The sequence below is a fragment of the Bufo gargarizans genome, chromosome 5, assembly GCF_014858855.1.
Source record: "Bufo gargarizans isolate SCDJY-AF-19 chromosome 5, ASM1485885v1, whole genome shotgun sequence".
In the NCBI taxonomy this organism is placed as follows: domain Eukaryota; kingdom Metazoa; phylum Chordata; class Amphibia; order Anura; family Bufonidae; genus Bufo; species Bufo gargarizans.
In genome coordinates, this window is record NC_058084.1 from 53,501,593 (window position 1) to 53,521,519 (window position 19,927).

The 19,927-nt window shown below is 45.3% G+C and overlaps 1 protein-coding gene across 1 annotated transcript in view; it reads left to right on the forward strand.

The window, feature by feature from the left end:
* The window catches only part of TAF2 (TATA-box binding protein associated factor 2), a 124,715-nt gene that overhangs the window by 62,379 nt on the left and 42,409 nt on the right, over nt 1–19,927 (forward strand). The window contains exons 12-15 of the mRNA XM_044295370.1: nt 8,710–8,864; nt 11,654–11,768; nt 15,855–15,964; nt 19,373–19,438. Of these exons, the coding sequence (XP_044151305.1) occupies nt 8,710–8,864; nt 11,654–11,768; nt 15,855–15,964; nt 19,373–19,438 (446 nt within the window). The remainder of the gene's footprint in view (nt 1–8,709; nt 8,865–11,653; nt 11,769–15,854; nt 15,965–19,372; nt 19,439–19,927) is intronic.

Consider the following 19,927-nt stretch of genomic DNA (forward strand, 5'->3'; position numbering starts at 1 on the left):
ATCAAAGGCTTGGGACCGACCCAATCAGAAATTTTCGGCCACCAAGCGCATGGATACGCTTTACCCTTTCCCCTCTGACTCGGTGGAAAAGTGGACTTCTTCCCCTAAGGTAGATCCTCCGGTGGCCAGGTTGGCCAAGAACACGGCCCTTCCTGTCCTAGACGGTTCCTCCCTGCAGGATGCGGTGGACAGACGCCTGGATTCACTTTCCAAGTCCATCTTCTCTCTGGCGGGCGCTTCCCTGCGACCGGCTTTTGCGTCGGCTTGGGTTGCCAGAGCCCTTACGGCGTGGTTGCGGCGCCACCACCAGGATCTGACGGAACAGGGCGCCCCTGCAGACACTTTGGAATTTATTCTCCAAATGTCTCAGGCTTCTAAATATCTCTGTGAAGGCTTCAATGGATATCGGTTCCCTATTTGCCCGTATTTCGGCCCTCTCGGTCATTCAGCGTAGAGAGGTTTGGTTGAAGGTGTGGGATGCTGATGCTTCTTCCAAGCGTTCCCTCGCTAACCTTCCCTTTGAAGGATCTAGACTCTTTGGAGCCCAGTTGGACGAATTCATTTCTGCCGCAACGGGGGGCAAGAGTACTCATCTGCCTCAACCCAGATCCAAACGGCCCTTTCGATCTCGGGCTTCAGGGTTCCGGGTCCAGTCCTTTCGTCGCTTCTCCACGGCCAGGACGTCTTCGTCCTCGTCGGCTGGGGGATCCCAGGAATCCCGCAAGAAGCCTTTCTTCAAACCCCAGCCCTCTTGGCGACCACGGGCACAGTCAACCCGTCCCCCTGCTCCCAAGCAGCCCTCCGCATGAAGGGGTGCCCCCACCCCTCGTGGTGGGGGGCCGTTTGCTCTCCTTTCAGCAGGTCTGGAGGGCTCACGTTCAGGACGCCTGGGCTCTGGAGATTGTGACGTCCGGTTACAAATTGGAGTTCGCGTCCAGCCCGCCGGAACGCTTTTTCCCGTCTCGCGTTCCGGGGGATCCAGCCAGGGCCTCGGACCTCCTTTTGGCGGTCTCCTCTCTTCTGGACCGGGGTGTCATTTTTCCCGTTCCCCCGGAGGAACAGGGAACAGGTTTTTACTCAAACCTGTTCGTCGTTCCGAAGAAGGAGGGGTCGGTGCGCCCGATACTGGATCTGAAGCTTCTGAACAAGTTTCTAAGGGTGCGGAAGTTTCGCATGGAGTCCCTTCGCTCCGTTATTGCTTCTCTGCTTCCGGGGGAATTTCTCGCGTCTGTGGACATTCAAGACGCCTACTTACACGTCCCGATTGCGAAGTCTCACCATCGCTTTCTGCGTTTTGCCATCTGGGGTCGTCATTACCAGTTCGTCGCCCTGCCTTTTGGGTTGGCGACCGCCCCTCGCGTTTTCACCAAGGTTTTGGCGCCTCTCATGGCGCTTCTTCGCACCAGGGGCATCTCGTTGTTGCCCTACCTGGACGACATCTTGATAAAAGCCCCGTCTCTTCCACAGGCCGAGGACAGCGTCCGAATCACCGTTCAATCTCTAGAACGGTTCGGGTGGCTGATCAATCTACCCAAATCCTCTCTGCACCCTTCCCAGAGACTCTCCTTCCTGGGGATGGTTTTGGACACCTCGAGTTCTCGGGTGTTTCTTCCGGATTCCAAGTCCTCTCAGATTCGGAGGGCGGTGTCGCTCCTTCTACAAGCTCCTTGTCCCACCATTCGGGAGTGCATGCGGGTTCTGGGCCTTATGGTCGCCTCCTTCGAGGCGATTCCGTATGCCCAGTTCCACACTCGACCGTTACAACAGTGGATTCTTGCCCTCTGGGACAAGACCTCTCGGGGTCTGGACGCTCCCGTCCGCCTGTCCCGGCAAGTTCGGTTGTCTCTCCCTTGGTGGCAGGCCTCCCCGAATCTCTCATCAGGGAGGTCCTTCCTTCCGTTCTCCTGGACGATAGTCACCACCGATGCCAGCCTCATCGGTTGGGGAGGCGTTCTCCGGAACCTCACAGTTCAGGGGGTCTGGTCGACGGAGGAATCCCGTCTTCCGATAAACGTTTTGGAACTAAGGGCGATCTTCAACTCCCTCTCCCACTGGACTTCCCTCCTTGCAGCTCGGCCGGTGCGTGTTCAGTCGGACAATGCCACGGCTGTGGCCTACGTCAATCATCAGGGCGGAACGCGCAGTCGGGCAGTGATGCAGGAGGTGGCGAGGATCCTCCTATGGGCGGAGTCTCATGTTCCAGTGTTGTCGGCGGTGTACATTCCGGGCGTCGACAACTGGACGGCGGATTTTCTGAGCCGCACCAAGGTGGATCCGGGAGAGTGGTCCCTACATCCGGAGGTGTTCGAGGACATCTGCCGCCGATGGGGCCGTCCGGACGTGGATTTAATGGCGTCCCGGCTAAACAACAAGGTGCCGGTGTTCCTGGCCCGCGCTCGAGACCCAAGGGCGTGCGGAGTGGACGCGCTGGTGTCTCCTTGGCAGCGATTCGGCCTCCTCTATGTCTTCCCTCCACTTCCTCTGTTGCCGAAGGTGCTGCGCAAGATCGAGGCGGAGGGGATACCGGCCATTCTTATCGCTCCGGATTGGCCTCGCCGCGCCTGGTTCTCCAACGTCGTCCGAATGCTAGCGGACGTTCCGTGGCCTCTTCCCGACAGAGGGGATCTTCTATCTCAGGGACCGCTCTTCCACCAGAATTCACGTCAGTTGCGTTTAACGGCGTGGCTATTGAGACCTACATCCTGAGGAAGAGAGGCTTCTCTGATGCAGTGGTGAGAACCATGATCAGAGCTCGAAAGCCGGCTTCTTCGCGGATCTATTATCGCACCTGGAGGGCCTATCTAGCCTTTTGTGAGAAGTCGGGTTTTCCGCCACTTCGTTTCTCTGTTCCGGTGGTGCTGGCCTTTCTACAGTCCGGCCTTGAGGTGGGGCTGTCGCTCAGTTCTTTGAAGGGTCAGGTTTCGGCCTTGGCGGTCTTTTTTCAAAGGTCTATTGCCTTTTTAGGGCCTGTGAGAACCTTCCTGCAGGGGGTGGCGCATTCGGTTCCTCCGTATGTTCCTCCCTTACCCCCCTGGGATCTTAACTTGGTCCTGCGCGCCCTTCAGGAGGCGCCCTTTGAGCCTCTGAGGGAGGTCTCCCTAGTCTTCCTCACCTGGAAGGTGGTTTTTCTGGTGGCCATTACCTCCATCAGGAGGGTTTCGGAGCTGGCCGCGCTTTCCTGTCAGGAGCCTTTTCTGGTCTTCCACCAGGATAAGGTGGTGCTATGGCCGGTTCCTTCTTTTTTGCCCAAGGTGGTTTCTCCGTTCCACCTTAACGAGGATCTTGTCCTGCCCTCTTTTTGTCCTTCTCCGGCGAACCCCAAGGAACGTGCTCTCCACTCCCTGGACGTCGTCAGGGCCCTGAAGGTGTATCTGGGGGCCACCGCCTCCTTTCGTCGTTCGGACTCCCTCTTTGTGATTCCCGAGGGGTCTCGTAAGGGTCTGGCGGCTTCCAAGGTTACTGTGGCGCGGTGGATCCGTTCCGCTATTGCTGCGGCCTATCGCGCTCGTGGTCAGGTTCCCCCGTCGCGGATTACCGCTCACTCCACAAGGGCAGTGGGAGCTTCCTGGGCCAGACGCAATCGCGCATCCGCCTCCCAGTTGTGTAAGGCTGCCACTTGGTCATCTTTGCATACGTTCACAAAGTTTCATCAGTTGCACTCGCTGGCCTCGGCTGATGCTGTCCTCGGACGCAGGGTATTGCAGGCCGTGGTGCCCGATTGACGGCTGGACGTTTCTTTCTCCTGGCGGTGTTGGATTTTTCCCACCCCATGGACTGCTTTTGGACGTCCCATGGTCTGTGTCCCCCAATGGAATGTACGAGAAAAGGAGATTTTTGTGAAACTCACCTGTAAAATCTTTTTCTCGTCTTTTCCATTGGGGGACACAGCTCCCGCCCGCTTTTTTTGTTTAGTTGGTGTGGTGGTTTCCATTGTGGTTTTTTCAGTTCTCCTTCTCCTACTGCTTTTACAACGACTGAAGTCCTCCTGGAGGTGTCTGGGGGTATAGCCCGAGGAGGAGGAGCTTCGTTTTTGCATAGTGTCCCTCCTAGTAATACCTCTAAGCTATACCCATGGTCTGTGTCCCCCAATGGAAAAGACGAGAAAAAGATTTTACAGGTGAGTTTCACAAAAATCTCCTTTTTTTTTAAATAGCCAAACAATCATTTGTGCCTAAGACTCACATCCAACAGAGGTTTATACACAAAAACGATGTAAAAATACATTGGGTTGTGCAAAGCTCAGAAGCGCTCAGCTGAGTACTGTGGCACATAGAGCTGTGTAGGCATTCATAGAAAGTCTAAGTCCGCACACCGCTCGCTTCCATCGCTGAGCAAAAGTAAAGGGGCAGAGTGTATAGCTGAGTGCTTCTTCCCCTTTGTTTCAACAATCGTTTGGGGTCTCAGCATCAAGACCCCCACTGAACAAGACTTCTGAAATTTTGAAGTTTGGTAAAATAATATATACCCTTTATGAAATGTGTCACCAAAAATCTTTATCTATCATTTATTACCAGATAGTGACACATACTTTATTTTCTGGTTGTAGTTTTCTTTATTCCAGATTTTGCTGGACTGGTTTTTTGACACCATGTCCCATTTGAAGCCCCCCGATGCACCCCTAGAGTAGAAACTCCAAAAAAAGGACCCCATTTTGGAAACTATGGGATAAGGTGCCAGTTTTGTTTGTACTATTTTAGGGTACATTTTTGGTTGCTCTATATTACACTTTATGTGAGGCAAGGTAACAAAAAATTGCTGTTTTGGCACCGTTTTTATTTTTTGTTATTTAGAATATTCATCTGACAGGTTAAATCTTGTGGTATTTTTATAGAGCAGGTTGTTACGGATGCGACAATACCAAATATGACTGTTGTTTTACATATTAAAGCTTTTTTTTGGTGTCTCCATATTTTGAAAGCCATATTTGTATTTTTATTTTTTTTGGGCGATTGGTCTTATGTATGGTCTGTTTTTTTTCGGTAAGAGATGACGATTTGATTGGTACTATTTTATGGTGCGTATGACTTTTTGATCGCTTGGCATTACACTTTTTGTAATGTAAGGTGACAAAAAATTGCTTTTTTGACACACTTTTTATAAAAAAAAATTATAACTGTATTTACCTGAGGGGTTAGGTCTTGTGATATTTTTATATACCAGGTTCTTACGGACGCGGCAATACCTAATATGTATACTTTTTTTTATTTAAGTTTTACACAATAAAAGCATTTTTGAATTAAAAAAATATCATGTTTTAGTGTCTCCATATTCTGAGAGCCCTAGTTATTTTTTTTATGTGATTGTCTTAGGCTACATGCACACGACCGTTCCGTTTTTTTGCAGTCTGCAAACCACGGATTTGCCAAAAAACTGCCCATTGTAGAAATGCCTATTCTTGTCCGCAAAACGGACAAGAATAGGACATGCTATATTATATTTTTTTTTTTGCGAGGCCGTGGAACGGAGCAAAGGATGCAGACAGCACACATCTTTTGTGGCCCTATTGAAGTAAATGGGTCCGCACCCGAGCCGCAAAAACTGTGGTAGGGTCTCATTTTTTACATGATGAGATGACTGTTTGATTGGTACAATATTTGGGTGCGTATGACTTTTTGATCGCTTGCTGTTACACTTTTTGTGATGTAAGGTGACAAAAAATAGCTTTTTTTTTTTTTTTTTAACATAGTTTTTAGTTTTAATCTTTTACGGTGTTCATCTGAGGGGTTAGGTCATGGGATATTTTTATAGAGCAGATCGTTACGGACCTGGCAATACCTAATATGTTTGATTTATTTTATTTATTTTTTACACTATCATTTTTTAAACAAAATAATAAAATAATCATGTTTTAGTGTCTCCATAGTCTGAGAGCCATAATTTTTTTTATGGAGATGGGGGGATTAGGTCATGTGGTATTTTTATAGAGCAGGTTGTTACGGACGCGGTGATGCCCAATATGTCTACTTTAACAGTGTAAAAGCATTTTTGAAACAAACAAAAAAAATATCATGTTTTAGACTTTTAGTTTCTCCATAGTCTGAGCCATAGTTTTAAAAATTTTTGGGCGCTTGTCTTAGGTAGGGGCTCATTTTTTGCAGGTTGAGGTGACGGTTAGATTGGTACTAATTTGGGGGGCAAACGCCTTTTTGATCGCTTGGTGTTGCACTTTTAGTGATGTAAGGTGACAAAGTTTTTTTTTTTAGCATCGTTTTTATTTTTTTACGGTGTTTGTCTGAGGGGTTAGGTCATGTGATATTTATATAGAGCCGGTCGATACGGTCTGGCAGGCCCCAATGCCTGTGTAAGGAATCATGGCTGCCATGGCAACCTTCGGGTCCCCTCCACCGCAGTGCGGAGATCCGATGGCTAAGGAGAGGGAGCGCAAACCTCCCATATGCCGTGGACAGCGATGGCCGCGGCATATGAGGGGTTAATCCACCGTCATCGGCGTGATCACCTATGCTGGTGGATGTCAGTAACAGCCGGATCCGTGCTGCTGATCGCAGCAGCGCACATGGGGGGGGGGGGAGAAGGACCGCAGGACGAGAATGCTCATTTTGGGGCGCAAAGTACCGGCTATTTGGACGAGCATTCTCGTCCTCGGTCGTTAAGGAGTTAAAAATATATTTAAGGCTACTTTCACACTAGCGTTCGGGGCTCCGCTTGTGATTTCCGTTTAAAGGCTCTCACAAGCGGCCCCGAACGCATCCGTCCAGCCCTAATGCATTCTGAGTGGATGCGGATCCGCTCAGAATGCATCAGTCTGGCAGCGTTTGGGATCCGCTCCGCTCAGCAGTCGGACACCTGAACGCTGCTTGCAGCGTTCGGGTGTCCGCCTGGCCGTGCGGAGGCAAACGGATCCGTCCAGACTTACAATGGAAGTCAATGGGGGCGGATCAGTTTGAAGGTGACACAATATGGTGCAATTTTCAAACGGATCCGTCCCCCGTTGACTTTCAATGTAAAGTCTGGACGGATCCGTCTGCGGCTACTTTCACACTTAGAATTTATTTTACAATATAATGCAGACGGATCCGTTCTGAACGAAAGTGTGAAAGTAGCCTAACATGGGTAATTTTCTGATGACACATTCTCTTTAACCCCCTAATTGATCAAGCTCCAGCAGTGGGAAAAATAGCTAACTGGAGGGGGGATGGCTGATTTAGATGCTGCTACCTGAATGGCAGCAGCTAGAAAGCTGACATTCCAAGCTTTTGGACAATACCAGAATGACAGCAATATGTTCAGTAACAGGGGAAGATATCACTTATAGAAATCGGGATGTAGTGAATTAGCTGAGAGTAAAAACAGGTTTTACCCGTGATTATTCCAGACTTGACTTCTTAGGCCTCTTTCACGCGTGATTTTTCTGCGCGAGTGCAAAACATTGTAATGCGTTTTGCACTCGCGTGAGAAAAATCGCGCATGTTTGGTACCCAAACCCGAACTTCTTCACAGAAGTTCGGGCTTTTGATCGGTGTTCTGTAGATTGTATTATTTTCCCTTATAACATGGTTATAAGGGAAAATAATAGCATTCTGAATACAGAATGCATAGTAAAATAGCGCTGGAGGGGTTAAAAAAAATAAAAAAATAATTTAACTCTCCTTAATCCACTTGATTGCGCAGCCCGGCTTCTCTTCTGTCTTCTTCTTTGCTGATTGCAGGAACAGGACCTGTGGTGACGTCACTCTGGTCATCACATGATCCATCACCATCATGATCCATCACCATGGTAAAAGATCATGTGATCATGTGATGACCGGAGTGACGTCACCACAGGTCCTGTTCCTGCAATCAGAAGAGAAGCCGGGCTGCGCGATCAAGTGGACTAAGGTGAGTTAAATTATTTAATTTTACCCCTCCAGCGCTATTGTACTATGCATTCTGTATTCAGAATGCTATTATTTCCCCTTATAACCATGTTATAAGGGAAAATAATAATGATCGGGTTCCCATCCGATCGTCTCCTAGCAACCGTGCGTGAAAATCGCACTGCATCCGACCTTGCTTGCGGATGCTTGCGATTTTCATGCAACCCCATTCATTTCTATGGGGCCTGCGTTACGTGAAAAACGCACAAAATAGAGCATGCTGCGATTTTTCACGCAGCGCACAAGTGATGCGTGAAAATCACCGCTCATGTGAACAGCCCCATAGAAATGAATGGGTCGGGATTCAGTGCGGGTGCAATGCAATCAACTCACGCATCGCATCCGCGCGGAATACTCGCCCGCTTGAAAGGGGCCTAACAGTGATTTCTCCTCTGTTGCTTGGATTTTAGCTGTCATTTTGGTCTTGTATGCCTGGACTGTCAGCTTTCAAACAAGACCAGTTGCATGTTTCTAGTTTCTACCATTCAGGAGATGGCAGCATCTAAAACAGCCGCCCCCCTGCCCCTTCCTTCCGCTTAGCTACTTTTCCCACTGCCAGAGCTGGACTCGGGCAAAACAGTTAGGTGGTTAAACATGGATAGTGGTCATTTGTGTGGATGGATGGGATGAGTTCCATTCTAATTACAGAAGTGAATCCCCCGTGTCCAGACATGAAAGGATCGTCGGCTTGGTTTGTAGTCATTATACCGCACACTGCTCCACTTCACATGTGATAGTGTTTTTCTGTCTCTTGCTGGCACCGTTGCCCGGTTCTGTTCCTTGCTGGTAAACCTTCTTGTAATTTTTTTTTCTCTCTCTCTCTTTTTCACTCCAGGTTTTCAACAAGCTTTTAAGCCTGGCCAGCACAGCCTCATCTCAGAAGTTCCAGTCCCATATGTGGAGTCAGATGTTGGTTTCAACATCTGGGTTTTTGAAATCCATCTCCAACGTGTCTGGGAAAGACATCCAGCCGCTAATAAAGCAATGGGTGTATCCTTTATTACCATATTTCATATATTGCAGAGCTCCTGTTGGTGTATGAAGGTGTAATAATCAGATCCAGGGCAGATGGTAGGAAACGGAGACTGCAGGTATATGTCTGTGTATGGGCCTGCAACACTGCCATTAGCTCCACATATCATTATTGGTATATTTCCATATATCCTGCAGACCAGGGTGCCCTTTAGGATCCAGTTGGACAAATCCAATAGTCACTTTGTTTAGTCAAATAGAGAGACAATAAAAAACTTCCATAGACAGCAGTGCAAAATAAATCCAAAGGTTAGCAAAAATCCATTTCGTTCCTGGGAATTATCCCAGCTCTGCTACATACCCAGCACTTATGTTATAGCTATGGTGATAATATGCCTTGTCACTTGGTTAACCACTTCATAACCAATGAAATTACAGGTTTAATGTTGAAGGAATGGGACTAATTACTACAAAGCACATATTTGTTTCCATATTTCCATTGAGTTATTAGTCAAATCCGAAATTGCCTTTAGGTGCCTATTGGGGGACACAAGTTCTTCTCCTCCTATGGTCTAGCGCTACATGTCATGCAGGCACATGTTTAGGGTATGTTTACATGTGGCAGATGCACAGGATTCTCTATTCAGATTTGCAGGAAACGCTGCGGCATCTTACAGTAGTAAGAAAGCAGATTACATTTTCGACAAATATCTGTGCACAAATTTACACACAATGGGCCAGATTTATCATTAGCTCAAGTCAGAATAATGGAGTGAAAAAGTCGCAAATCTTTGCGCAATCACTAAAACCGCGCAAAAATTTGCGACTTTTTTCTGCTCTGCACTATGCTCACCAGTTTTCTGAAAGTGGGCGTGTTTTCTTTTGTAAATTAATCTCTAGACAGATTTACTATTGTGACTATTTAAAAAGTCGCAAAAAATTGCGCAATTTCACTCCAGTGAGGACCATGCTTATCTTTTGAGACTTTTTAATAGAACATGCGACTTTTTCGTAAAGACGTGCGACTTTTTCGTAAAGATGTGCGACTTTTGTAAAGCTGCTTACTGACGGATAAACTGCTACCGTCAAACCACATTTATTACAGTCTTAAAGGGCCGTTCATAAATCTGACTTGGCTAAAACTGACTTTAGCCATATGTGAAAGTGGAGTGAGCTGTCAGAGTCCTGATAAATCTGGCCCCATGTGTATTTGAAATATCTGGATTTTCACTACCAATTTCATCCTTTGCAATGCATCGGGTAAAATCCAGACAACAAAACCGGCGATGGAAAATTATCCTTGTGGACATAACCTCAAAGGGTTTTTTGGTATTGTGTGAATAAAGTTTTGTAATTGTATAAATTAAGAACTTTCAGACATACTTTGTGTTTCCATTCCTCACACTTTTTAATATACTAGCTTGCTGTAAGTGAATGAGAACACTCTTGTTTACATTCAGAGGCAGGAAACTTTACAAAGCTTGTCCTCCCCTCGGCTGAAAAGTGTATGCAATTGCGTCCAGCCTAGACGATGCTGTGTACTATTGATGTATGCAACATTATGGGAAACGACAATGAACAATAACTGTAAGAGTAGTTTGCTTCTCCTTTTGAAGAGTCTTAAAGGGGTTATTCAACCCCTAAATTGCCTCCCCATACGCCCAGGCCCATCACAGAAGTTGTACTTACTTCCCCGGCACCCGCTTCACTTCTCATACCGGCGGGTGATGTTACGGAGGCTCGGTCCCGTCGTAGCCTGCTATTGGCTGCCCCCCCTCCCCTTAATGCCGAATGTTTTTATCCGCCTGAAGGGGAGATGCAGTGGCGGCCGAGTGCTGGGGAGCCAGGTAAGTGCAACCTCTGTGAGGTGCTCAGGCATATGGGGAGGCATTTTAGGGATTGGATAACCCCTTTAATGGTGCAAAACATGTAAGTTTCATCATACACAATGTTCTTAAAGCGGAGTTAAAAAAATAAATAAAAAAAGTTTACATAATGGCTGTGCTTTGTACAATCATAACCAGGAAGGAGCAGTTTTGGTTTGGGCTTCCTTAATGTCTATTTCAGCCATATTATTCCCTACTTCAGCTGCACAGCTAGATGCATTTCTCTCAGAAGCAGAGGGCATCTCATTTCTGCCAGTACTGTATGCAGTGACATCACTTGCTTTACTTCCCACTATGTTTGTTTTCTTCTAGGGAGCTTGAAAATGATATGGAAGGATATATCGCTCTTATAGAAAGACAGAGGAGGTTCTTGTGATTTTCAGAAGCAGTGTAGAAGCAGTTCTTTTATCAGGCTCAGGAGCTCATCTGCGTCTGACATGCCCCCACTTCCTCCCTGCTGTCTTCTGAGTCTCTGTTACTAGGATCTTGCCTGACAACATGCAGAGGACTGCAAATTAGGTGGAAGTCAGACCCCTAGCGGCCATCACTGTACAGCTTTTTTCAGGTGGATGCAGGCAGATTTTTTAAATCAAGTAATTAAAAAATTTGCTAGTTACACCATTCTCTATTAAATGTTATGAAATTGTGTGACGCGTAGTTAAAAAAAAAAAAGTCTGATTCACATTCTTACTATTCAACTGCCCCTGTGTGACATAGAGGCAGCAAGAAAAAGAACAGGTGAGAGGGTGACAAGGAAACTTTATTTTTTGTTGGAGATCCCCCTTAAATATCTCTCCATGGAGAGCAGTGATCTTAAAACCTGTGAGCCCCTGTTACCAGAGTATTAAACAGAGGGGTCCAGTCTCCTCATCTTGCTCTCGTTCACTCATTTGTAAGAAAACCCTTAACTCCTTCTTCCAGAGACCAGAGCGGCGTTGTAAAGTTTTACGGCAGCTTCGCCTTTAACAGAAAACGCAATGTCCTAGAATTGGAGATCAAACAGGAGTGCACAGTTCTGGGCACACAGAAATATGTGGTAAGAAACGGGGTCTGTGAACTTTTGTCATATATTAGTAGATTATACTTTAAAACTGTTATCCAGTACTATAAAATGCCCCACCATATTCTGGGCCCCTCACATTGAATATACTTACCTGGCTCCCCACTCCCTGCACTGCCGCAGCTGCTTCTCCCCGGGTGCGGATAAAAACATCCGGTGTCGGATGGGGGGGGGGGCAGCCAATGGCAGGCGGGAACGAGCCTCCCTTGCATCGTGGGTGACACGATGTCACCGCCTGCCATTGGCTGTCTCTTCCCCCCCCACCGGATGTTTTTGTACGTGCACGGGGAGAAGCAGCTGCGGCAGTGCGCGAGCCAGGTAAGTATATTAAATGTGAGGGGCCCGGTATATGGGGGAAAATTTTATATGATTGGATAACCCCTTTAATTAAAGTTTAATATCTTATTAGCTAACTTTTTACTCCAGCAGAAGCCGAAAACGTTATGTTATACTCACCATGTCAGAGGATTTCCTAGATGGGAGTGTGGTGGGCAGAGAGCCACTGTTCTGGACAAAACTCTGTTTCTGTATTTTGCCTATAAAGGCGGTCCGGTATAACGGTTGAAGGGAGAGGGTCACATTGAACATACTGGCTGATCTGGAGTGTGGGACTCCATTATTAGGGATACAGTTAGGACGATATGTCACAAAGACCGCGATATATTCGACATATTGCGGATCGGGTTGACAGATTACTGGGAGGGGCTGGCGAAGATCCAACGGTCATGGTGCACATTGGAACTAATGACCAAATTAGAGGTAGGTGGAGGGTCCTTAAAAATTATTTTAGGGACTTAGGCCGCAAGCTCAGGAACAGGATCTCAAAAGTAGTGTATTGTAAAATACTACTTGTACCCCGAGCCACACCAGAAATGCACCGGGAGATTAGGGAGGTTAACAAGTGGCTCAAGAACTGGTGGGAAGGAGGGGTTTGGGATCCTGGAGAACTGGGCCGACTTCTCTCTCGGCTACAGGCTCTATCGTAGGGTTGGGGCTGCACCTCAATGGGGAAGGGGCAGCTGTGTTGGGGGAGAAGATGGCTAGAAGGTGGGAGGAGTGTTTAAACTAGGGACTGGTGATGAGGGAATTACATCATAGGAGGGGAAGATAGTGCAGATAGAGACCTGGGGCAAGGTAGTGGGACTGGGGGAGGAATGGAAGGAGGGACTAGAACAGTTCAGAAGGAAAGGTGTAGGGTAAAAAATATACATATATACATAAACCTCTCAATTGTATGTATACTAATGCCAGAAGCCTGACTAATAAAACTGGGGAACTGGAATTAGTGATGTGTGAGGAGGACTATGACAGTGGGAATAACTGAGACATGGCTGGATGATAGCTATGACTGGGCAGTTAATGTACAAGGTTACAGTCTGTTTAGAAAGGATCGCCAAAGCAGGAGATGGGGAGGGGTCTGCCTTTATGTAAAGTCCGGTCTAAAGCCCACACTCCGGGAAGATATAAGTGAGGGACATGAACATGTGGAGTCACTGTGGGTAGAGATACATGGAGCTAAAAACAATAATAATTTACTGATAGTAGTTTATTATAAGCCACTTAATATATCAGAGTCCACAGAAATTCTACTACAAAGGCCTCATTCAGATGACCGTATGTGTTCTGTGGTCCGCAAATAGCAGATCCGCAAAACACGGAATGCACACGGCCGGCTCTTTGATAGAATTGCCGGTTCTTCTCTGCAATTACGGACAAGAATAGGACATGCTCTATCTTTTTTTTTTTTGCGGGGTCATGGATCGGATTTACGGATGCAGATAGCACACGGCGTGCTGTCCGCATCTTTTGCAGCCCCATTAAAATGAATGCAGACACGTAAATACGGTCATGTGAATGAGCCCTAAGGAAAATAGATGAGGCGGCAAATCGTAATGAGGTCGTTATTATGGGGGGGACTTCAACTACCCAGATATAGACTGGGTACCCGTAGATCTCATAAAGGAAACCGGTTCTTGGCAATAACCAAAGACAGTTACCTTTCCCAACTGGTTCAGGACCCGACTAGAGGGACGGCCATACTGGACTTGGTATTAACCAATAGACCTGACAACAACAGATGTGGAGGTCGGGGGACACCTGGAAATAGTGACCATAAAGTAATAACTTTCCAGTTGTCATTCAAAAGAGTTTCTTTATGGAGGAACAAAAATACCAAACTTCAAAAAAGCTAAACTTAGCCAACTATGAGGGACAAAATCCACAAAAATAAAAATATAGCCACAAAATGGGATATTTTTAAAGGCATCCTAAACAATTTATTTGTGAGAGGTACATACCTTATGGGAATAAAAGGGTAAGGAACAAGAAAAAAACTGTGGATAAATAGGAATGTAGAGGGAGCAATGAATGAAAGAAAGGAAATATTTAAATTTCCAAAACAGGAAGGTAGTGAGGAAGCATTGAAAAACAGTAAGGAAAAAAATTGAATATGTAAAAGACAGATAAAAGTGGCCAAGCTGGAGACTGCCAAAGAGTCTAAAACCAACCCTAAAATATTCTTCTATTATATAAATGGTAAATAGTTTAAACCAGAGAATGTTGGCCGATTTCAGAGTGATGAGGGAGGAGTTGCAGACAGCGATGAAGAGAAAGCAAAGCAAACTCCATTTTTTTTTAGCACACCTTTTATTTAAAAATATATTTTTCTTATTTTCCTCCTCTAAAACCTAGATGCGTCTTATCATCAGGTGCTTCTTAGAAAGCGAAAAATACGGTATCTATCTCTCATATCTATCTATTTATTGTATACTGTGTGTATAATATATATTTATATATTAGATCTTTTTCTCCCCAGTAAGCAGTACTTTCAGGTCCATTTAACCCATGGTGCTCGGTCAGAAGCAACATGGGGCCAATTTATTTATTTATTTTTGTCCAGGGCCACTTTAAGTTCCCAGTCTGCCCCTGATTATACATCAGTCACTGCATCAGACCCCATTTTCTATGTGAAAAGGTTCCTTTTAATTCGTTTTTTAGGTTTTATGTAAGTGTTTAAAATTCGAAGACTTTAGACCGTTTTTTAGTTTGTTTTTTATTGTTTATTTGCTTTCTAAATGGATCAGTTCAGGAAGGGAGCTGTTGTGAGGCATCAGGGCAGGTGAAGGCAGCAGCATCCTGGACTCACAGATCAGTTACTTCGAGGAATACACCAACATGAAAAAAGTGTGAAAGGGGGGGGGGGCGGTTGGATTTAAAACAAATGAAGGAATGAAGATTGCTGAAGCTAAAACAAAACATTGACAGGTAGACGTCAACAGGTTCCGCTGGAAAAAAAGACATGAAGTTGGACAACCCCTTTCAAAGGGATATACACATCTTGGGCAACTTTCACACTAGCATTTCCATTTGTGAGATCTGTTCAGGGCTCTCACAAGCGGTCCAAAATGGATCAGTTTTGCCCAAATGCATTCTGAATGGAAAGGGATCCGCTCAGAATGCATCAGTTTGCCTCCGATCAGTCACCATTCCGCTCTGACTAAGCGTAGCCAAACGGGTCCGTCCTGACACACAATGTAAGTCAATGTGGCTGATCCGTTTTCTCTGACACAATCTGGCACAATAGAAATCGGATCCGTCCTCCATTGACTTTCAGTTGTGTTCAAGACGGATCAGTCTTGGCTATGTTAAAGATAATACAAACTGGTCCGTCCTGACACACAATGTAAGTCAATGGGGCGGATCCGTTTTCTCTGACACAATCTGGCACAATAGAAAATGGATCCGTCCCGGCAGGATCTGTCATGGCTATAAAAGACATAATACCACCGGATCCATTCATGACGGATGCATGCGGTTGTATTATTGTAACGGAAGCGTTTTTGCAGATCCATGACGGATCCACAAAAAACGCTAGTGTGAAAGGGGCCTTAGTGTTATGGTGTGTCACAGGTATTAGTGGGGTCCCCCCAGTCGAACACTCACTGATGAAGAGGTGATATATCGTTAGTGTTAGGCCACTGCTTCCTATGGTGAGAAAACCCTTTAGTCAAACCCCTTTAATTACTTTTGTAGCTGATTAAATCTCTTTGCTTCCTCCCATAGGGTCCTCTTAAAGTGACGGTGCAAGAGCTTGACGGGTCTTTCAACCACACGTTACAAATTGAAGAAAACAGCTTGAAGCATGATATTCCCTGCCACTCTAAGAGCAGAAGGTGATTTGCTGGAACCCCCTCCCCACACACACATTGCCTTCCTATTTTCTTTTCTTTTTATTCACTTTCTATGTTTTAAATGAATATTAATCTTTTGCCTCTCCGGCAGTGCTTCTAGCAATATGACGTCTTTCCTCAATGTTGATACAGTCTTCAGTGTCCTCACAAAACATGTGTTTCCACTTCAGTTCACATCAGGGGGATCATGTTTCCTATTATCCTTCCAATCTATTCTAAACAGAAGGCGACTCTTATAGATTTGCGGATCATAACCCGCTGTGTGAACCTGAGTGTGGAGTATACCCAGAAGTTTAGTTTTCCCTCAGCGTGTAGTAAGCTTTTATATAGGCCTCAGGAGACTTGACCGATCAGTCCAGGATTATGACTGAGCTACAGTACAGGCAACATGTCCGCAACATGATTGCAAACATACCCATCTGACGGGTCCAAAGTTTAAGGGTCACTGAGTTTTGGCAAAACGTTTCATATGTCATAGAGTCATATCCAAAGTTTTCATTGATGGGGTCCTAGTACTGAGACCCCCATCGACTGCTAGAACAAGGAGAGAAAAACACACCCGTAACGCGTTCTTTGTCTCCCCCCTGAAGAAGTAATCAAGACGTGCCCATAGACTTCTATTGAGCCCGTCTCCTGCAGCGTTATATGCGTGCGCTTCTCTCTTCTCATTCTAGCGATTGGAGCGGGTCTCAGCAGTCAGACCCCCACCAATCAAAACTTTTGATATGTCTCTATGATATATCAAAAGTTTTACCAAAACCTAGTGACCCTTTAAAAGATTGGAGGCAATTTTTTTTAATTAATGCATTGTACTTATTTTGAGCCCAAAAACATTTTTCAATTGGTCTGTATTAACAATATGGAATCCTTTTTTGTGTACAGAGCTGAGATGCTCCACAAGCTGCCTGTGGATTTCCTCTCTCGTCCGTCAGCCAGCTAATCTGACGGGCTCCTTATCTCTGCTCTCTGATATTATAGACACTCATTATAGCTCAGTTCTTATCTTACTGATAAGGCCTCATGCACACAGTTGTTTGGGTCCACATCCGAGCCACCGTTTTGGCGCCTCGGATGCGGACCCATTCACTTCAAAGGGGCTGCAAAAGATGCGGACAGCACTCCGTATGCTGTCCGCATCCGTTGCTCCGTTCCCAGGCCCCGCAAATAAAAAAATAGAACATGTCTTATTCTTGTCCGTTTTGCGGACAAGAATAGGCATTTCTACAATGGGCAGCCCGATCCGTTCTGCAATTTGCGGAAGGCACACGGGCAGCTTCCGTTTTTTGCGGACCGCAAAAAACTGCACGGTCGTGTGCATGAGGCCTAAGAATATGGCTCATATAAGTGTTTATGACCCTTTAGTAGTTTAGAGATGAGGTTTATTAGATGACCGGCACTAAGTGAAAGTACCAGTCACACAGTTAGGAAAGCAGTTAACCCTTTGTGACAATGACTCAATATTTTTAATAAAGGCCAATTGAAAATATGATTTTTAGCCAAAAATAAGTTAAATGCAATAATTTTAAATATCGCCTCCGAAGGTGTACATAGCTTTTAACAGTATAGGTGATAAATGTCTGATTGCTGGGGGCCCCACTGAAGGGACCCTCACTGATCATGAGATTGAGGGTCCCATGTCCCCCCACACACACTATAAAAAAGGGAAGTGGTCAAGCTTGTGCACTGCTGCTGGTAAGGATGGATGTAGCCGAGTGCTGTACCATCTCATACACTTTGTATAGAGTGTCAGTGCAAATGCTCATCAATGACTTCATTCAGAGCAGATAAGGCACTTGTCACCTATCATTTAGATGGGTAATAAGTTGTCATTCTGAGACAACCCCTTTTACCCTCTTAAAGGGGTTGTCTCATCATGGACAATGGGTCATATCGGTAGGATATGCCCCCATTGTCTTATAGGTGCGGGTCCCACCACTGGGACCCGCACCTATATCGAGAACGGAGCGCTGCTTGGTGGTGGCTGGAGGACTCCGGTCCAGCCACCCATAGAACTGAATAGGAGAGTACAGCGCATGACCGCCCCCCCGTTCCCATTCATTTCTATGCGGCCAACTGAAATGGCCAAGCCAGTGCTCGCCTATTTTCGCCAGCCCCATAGAAAATAAATGGAGGACGGCTGCGCATGCGCAGTGCGCCCTCCTTCACTTGCGGGGCTCTGTTCTCGATATAGGTGCAGGTCCCAGAGGTGGGACCCGCACCTATAAGACAATGGGGGTATATCCCATCGATATGCCCCCATTGTCTACGATGAGAAAACCCCTTTAAGGCCTGCTTTTATTGCCCTTCATGGCAGAGATTTTTTTTATTGAACTATGTGTATATAGTGAGTTGTTTTTTTATTTTCACCATTTTGTAGTACATGTAATTTATTGATTTTAATAGCTGGTAGTGATGGGTGTGTCTGCTCTCACTAGCACACTCCCTGGTCTTCCTCTCCGATAAGTCTACATATGATATGACTGAGAGGACTAGGCGTAGGGAGTTTGTATGTGTGTTTAGAGGAGCCTTTATCATCTACCAAATAAAGCTTTAGTAAGAATTCGGAAGGGGGTTTGACAGCATGATCTGACTATAAAGGAATAGTTTGTGGTCTGTAACCATATAATATAACGCCTATTATGAATATGCCATCTATTCTGTGTGGGATCACAACAGCGAACACCAACAAACACAATGCCACACAGTGTACATAAATAGGACATAATCCGTAAAATAATCATAATAATGGTGGATGGACACCACGTATCACAAAACATGTCCCCCAGATCCCAAATAATGGTCTAATGCATAAAACATCAACTAGTAAGAAAAAGGCCCCCACGTCCCTAATCATACTGGTGTTACTGTCATCAATTCTTCTCTCTAATCAGCCCAAGTGGTTCAACAGAAAACACTGCAGGAAAGTCCCATAAGACGCATCATCATTCACAATATATACAAGCCAGTAAATGCAAAATGGTAAAAATATACCAGGCTAAAGGCTCCAAAGGACAGCGATATCGTCACCCGATACCAGTTTTATGCATTAGACCATTATTTGGGATCTGGGGGACATGTTTTGTGATGAATGTGACCTTTTAATGTGATTTATTTTAGTGATTATGTTCCAATAAAGATGTACTATTTATGTATAGTGTGTGGCATTGTGTTTGTTGGTCTGTAACCATGGAGACATATTGGTCTGCATCGGAACTGTGGACACGAAATGGTAGTTTTCACGAACACTGTTTGCATAGTATTACATTTTTCGATGAATTAGAGCAAAAACACTGAGATTATTAAACTACTCTGGCACTTTTGGTAAATGGCTCTATAGCTTAAAAAACTAATTTAAGGGGAAAAGAAAAAACATTTTATCTTTTCCCACAGAAATAAAAAGAAGAAAATTCCACTGATGAATGGGGAAGAAGTTGACATGGACCTTTCTGCTATGGAGTAAGTTAAGACTTTGTCTCAAAGGGATTGTTCCAAAATGACAACTTATCTGTCCATATGGGGTCTGACTACAGGGATCCCCGCTGAGCTCTTTGAAGTGCAGTAGTGTTGTGATCTTCTGCCACGCCGTTACTGGTAGGTGTGAGCACAACATTAAAATTAAATAATTAATAATGAAAAAATGAATTAAATATTTTAAATAAATAATAAATTAATAACTAAATAATGAAAAAATAATAAAATAAATAAATAAAATACATACATGATAAATTATTTAATAGTAGAGTTACATTTTTTTAAGTTATTAATTTATCACATTTGCCTTGTAATAACAAAATGTTGAGTAGATGTTTTACTTATGTAGCTTTAGACATGAATGGAGAAGAAAATGTAAATTCACAGTTCTGTTAGTTTCTCTTGGAGGTGCAGTTTTGTGCTCTGTGCACTATGTTTAGGGCTCATGCAGACGAACGTAAGGGCTCCGTGCCC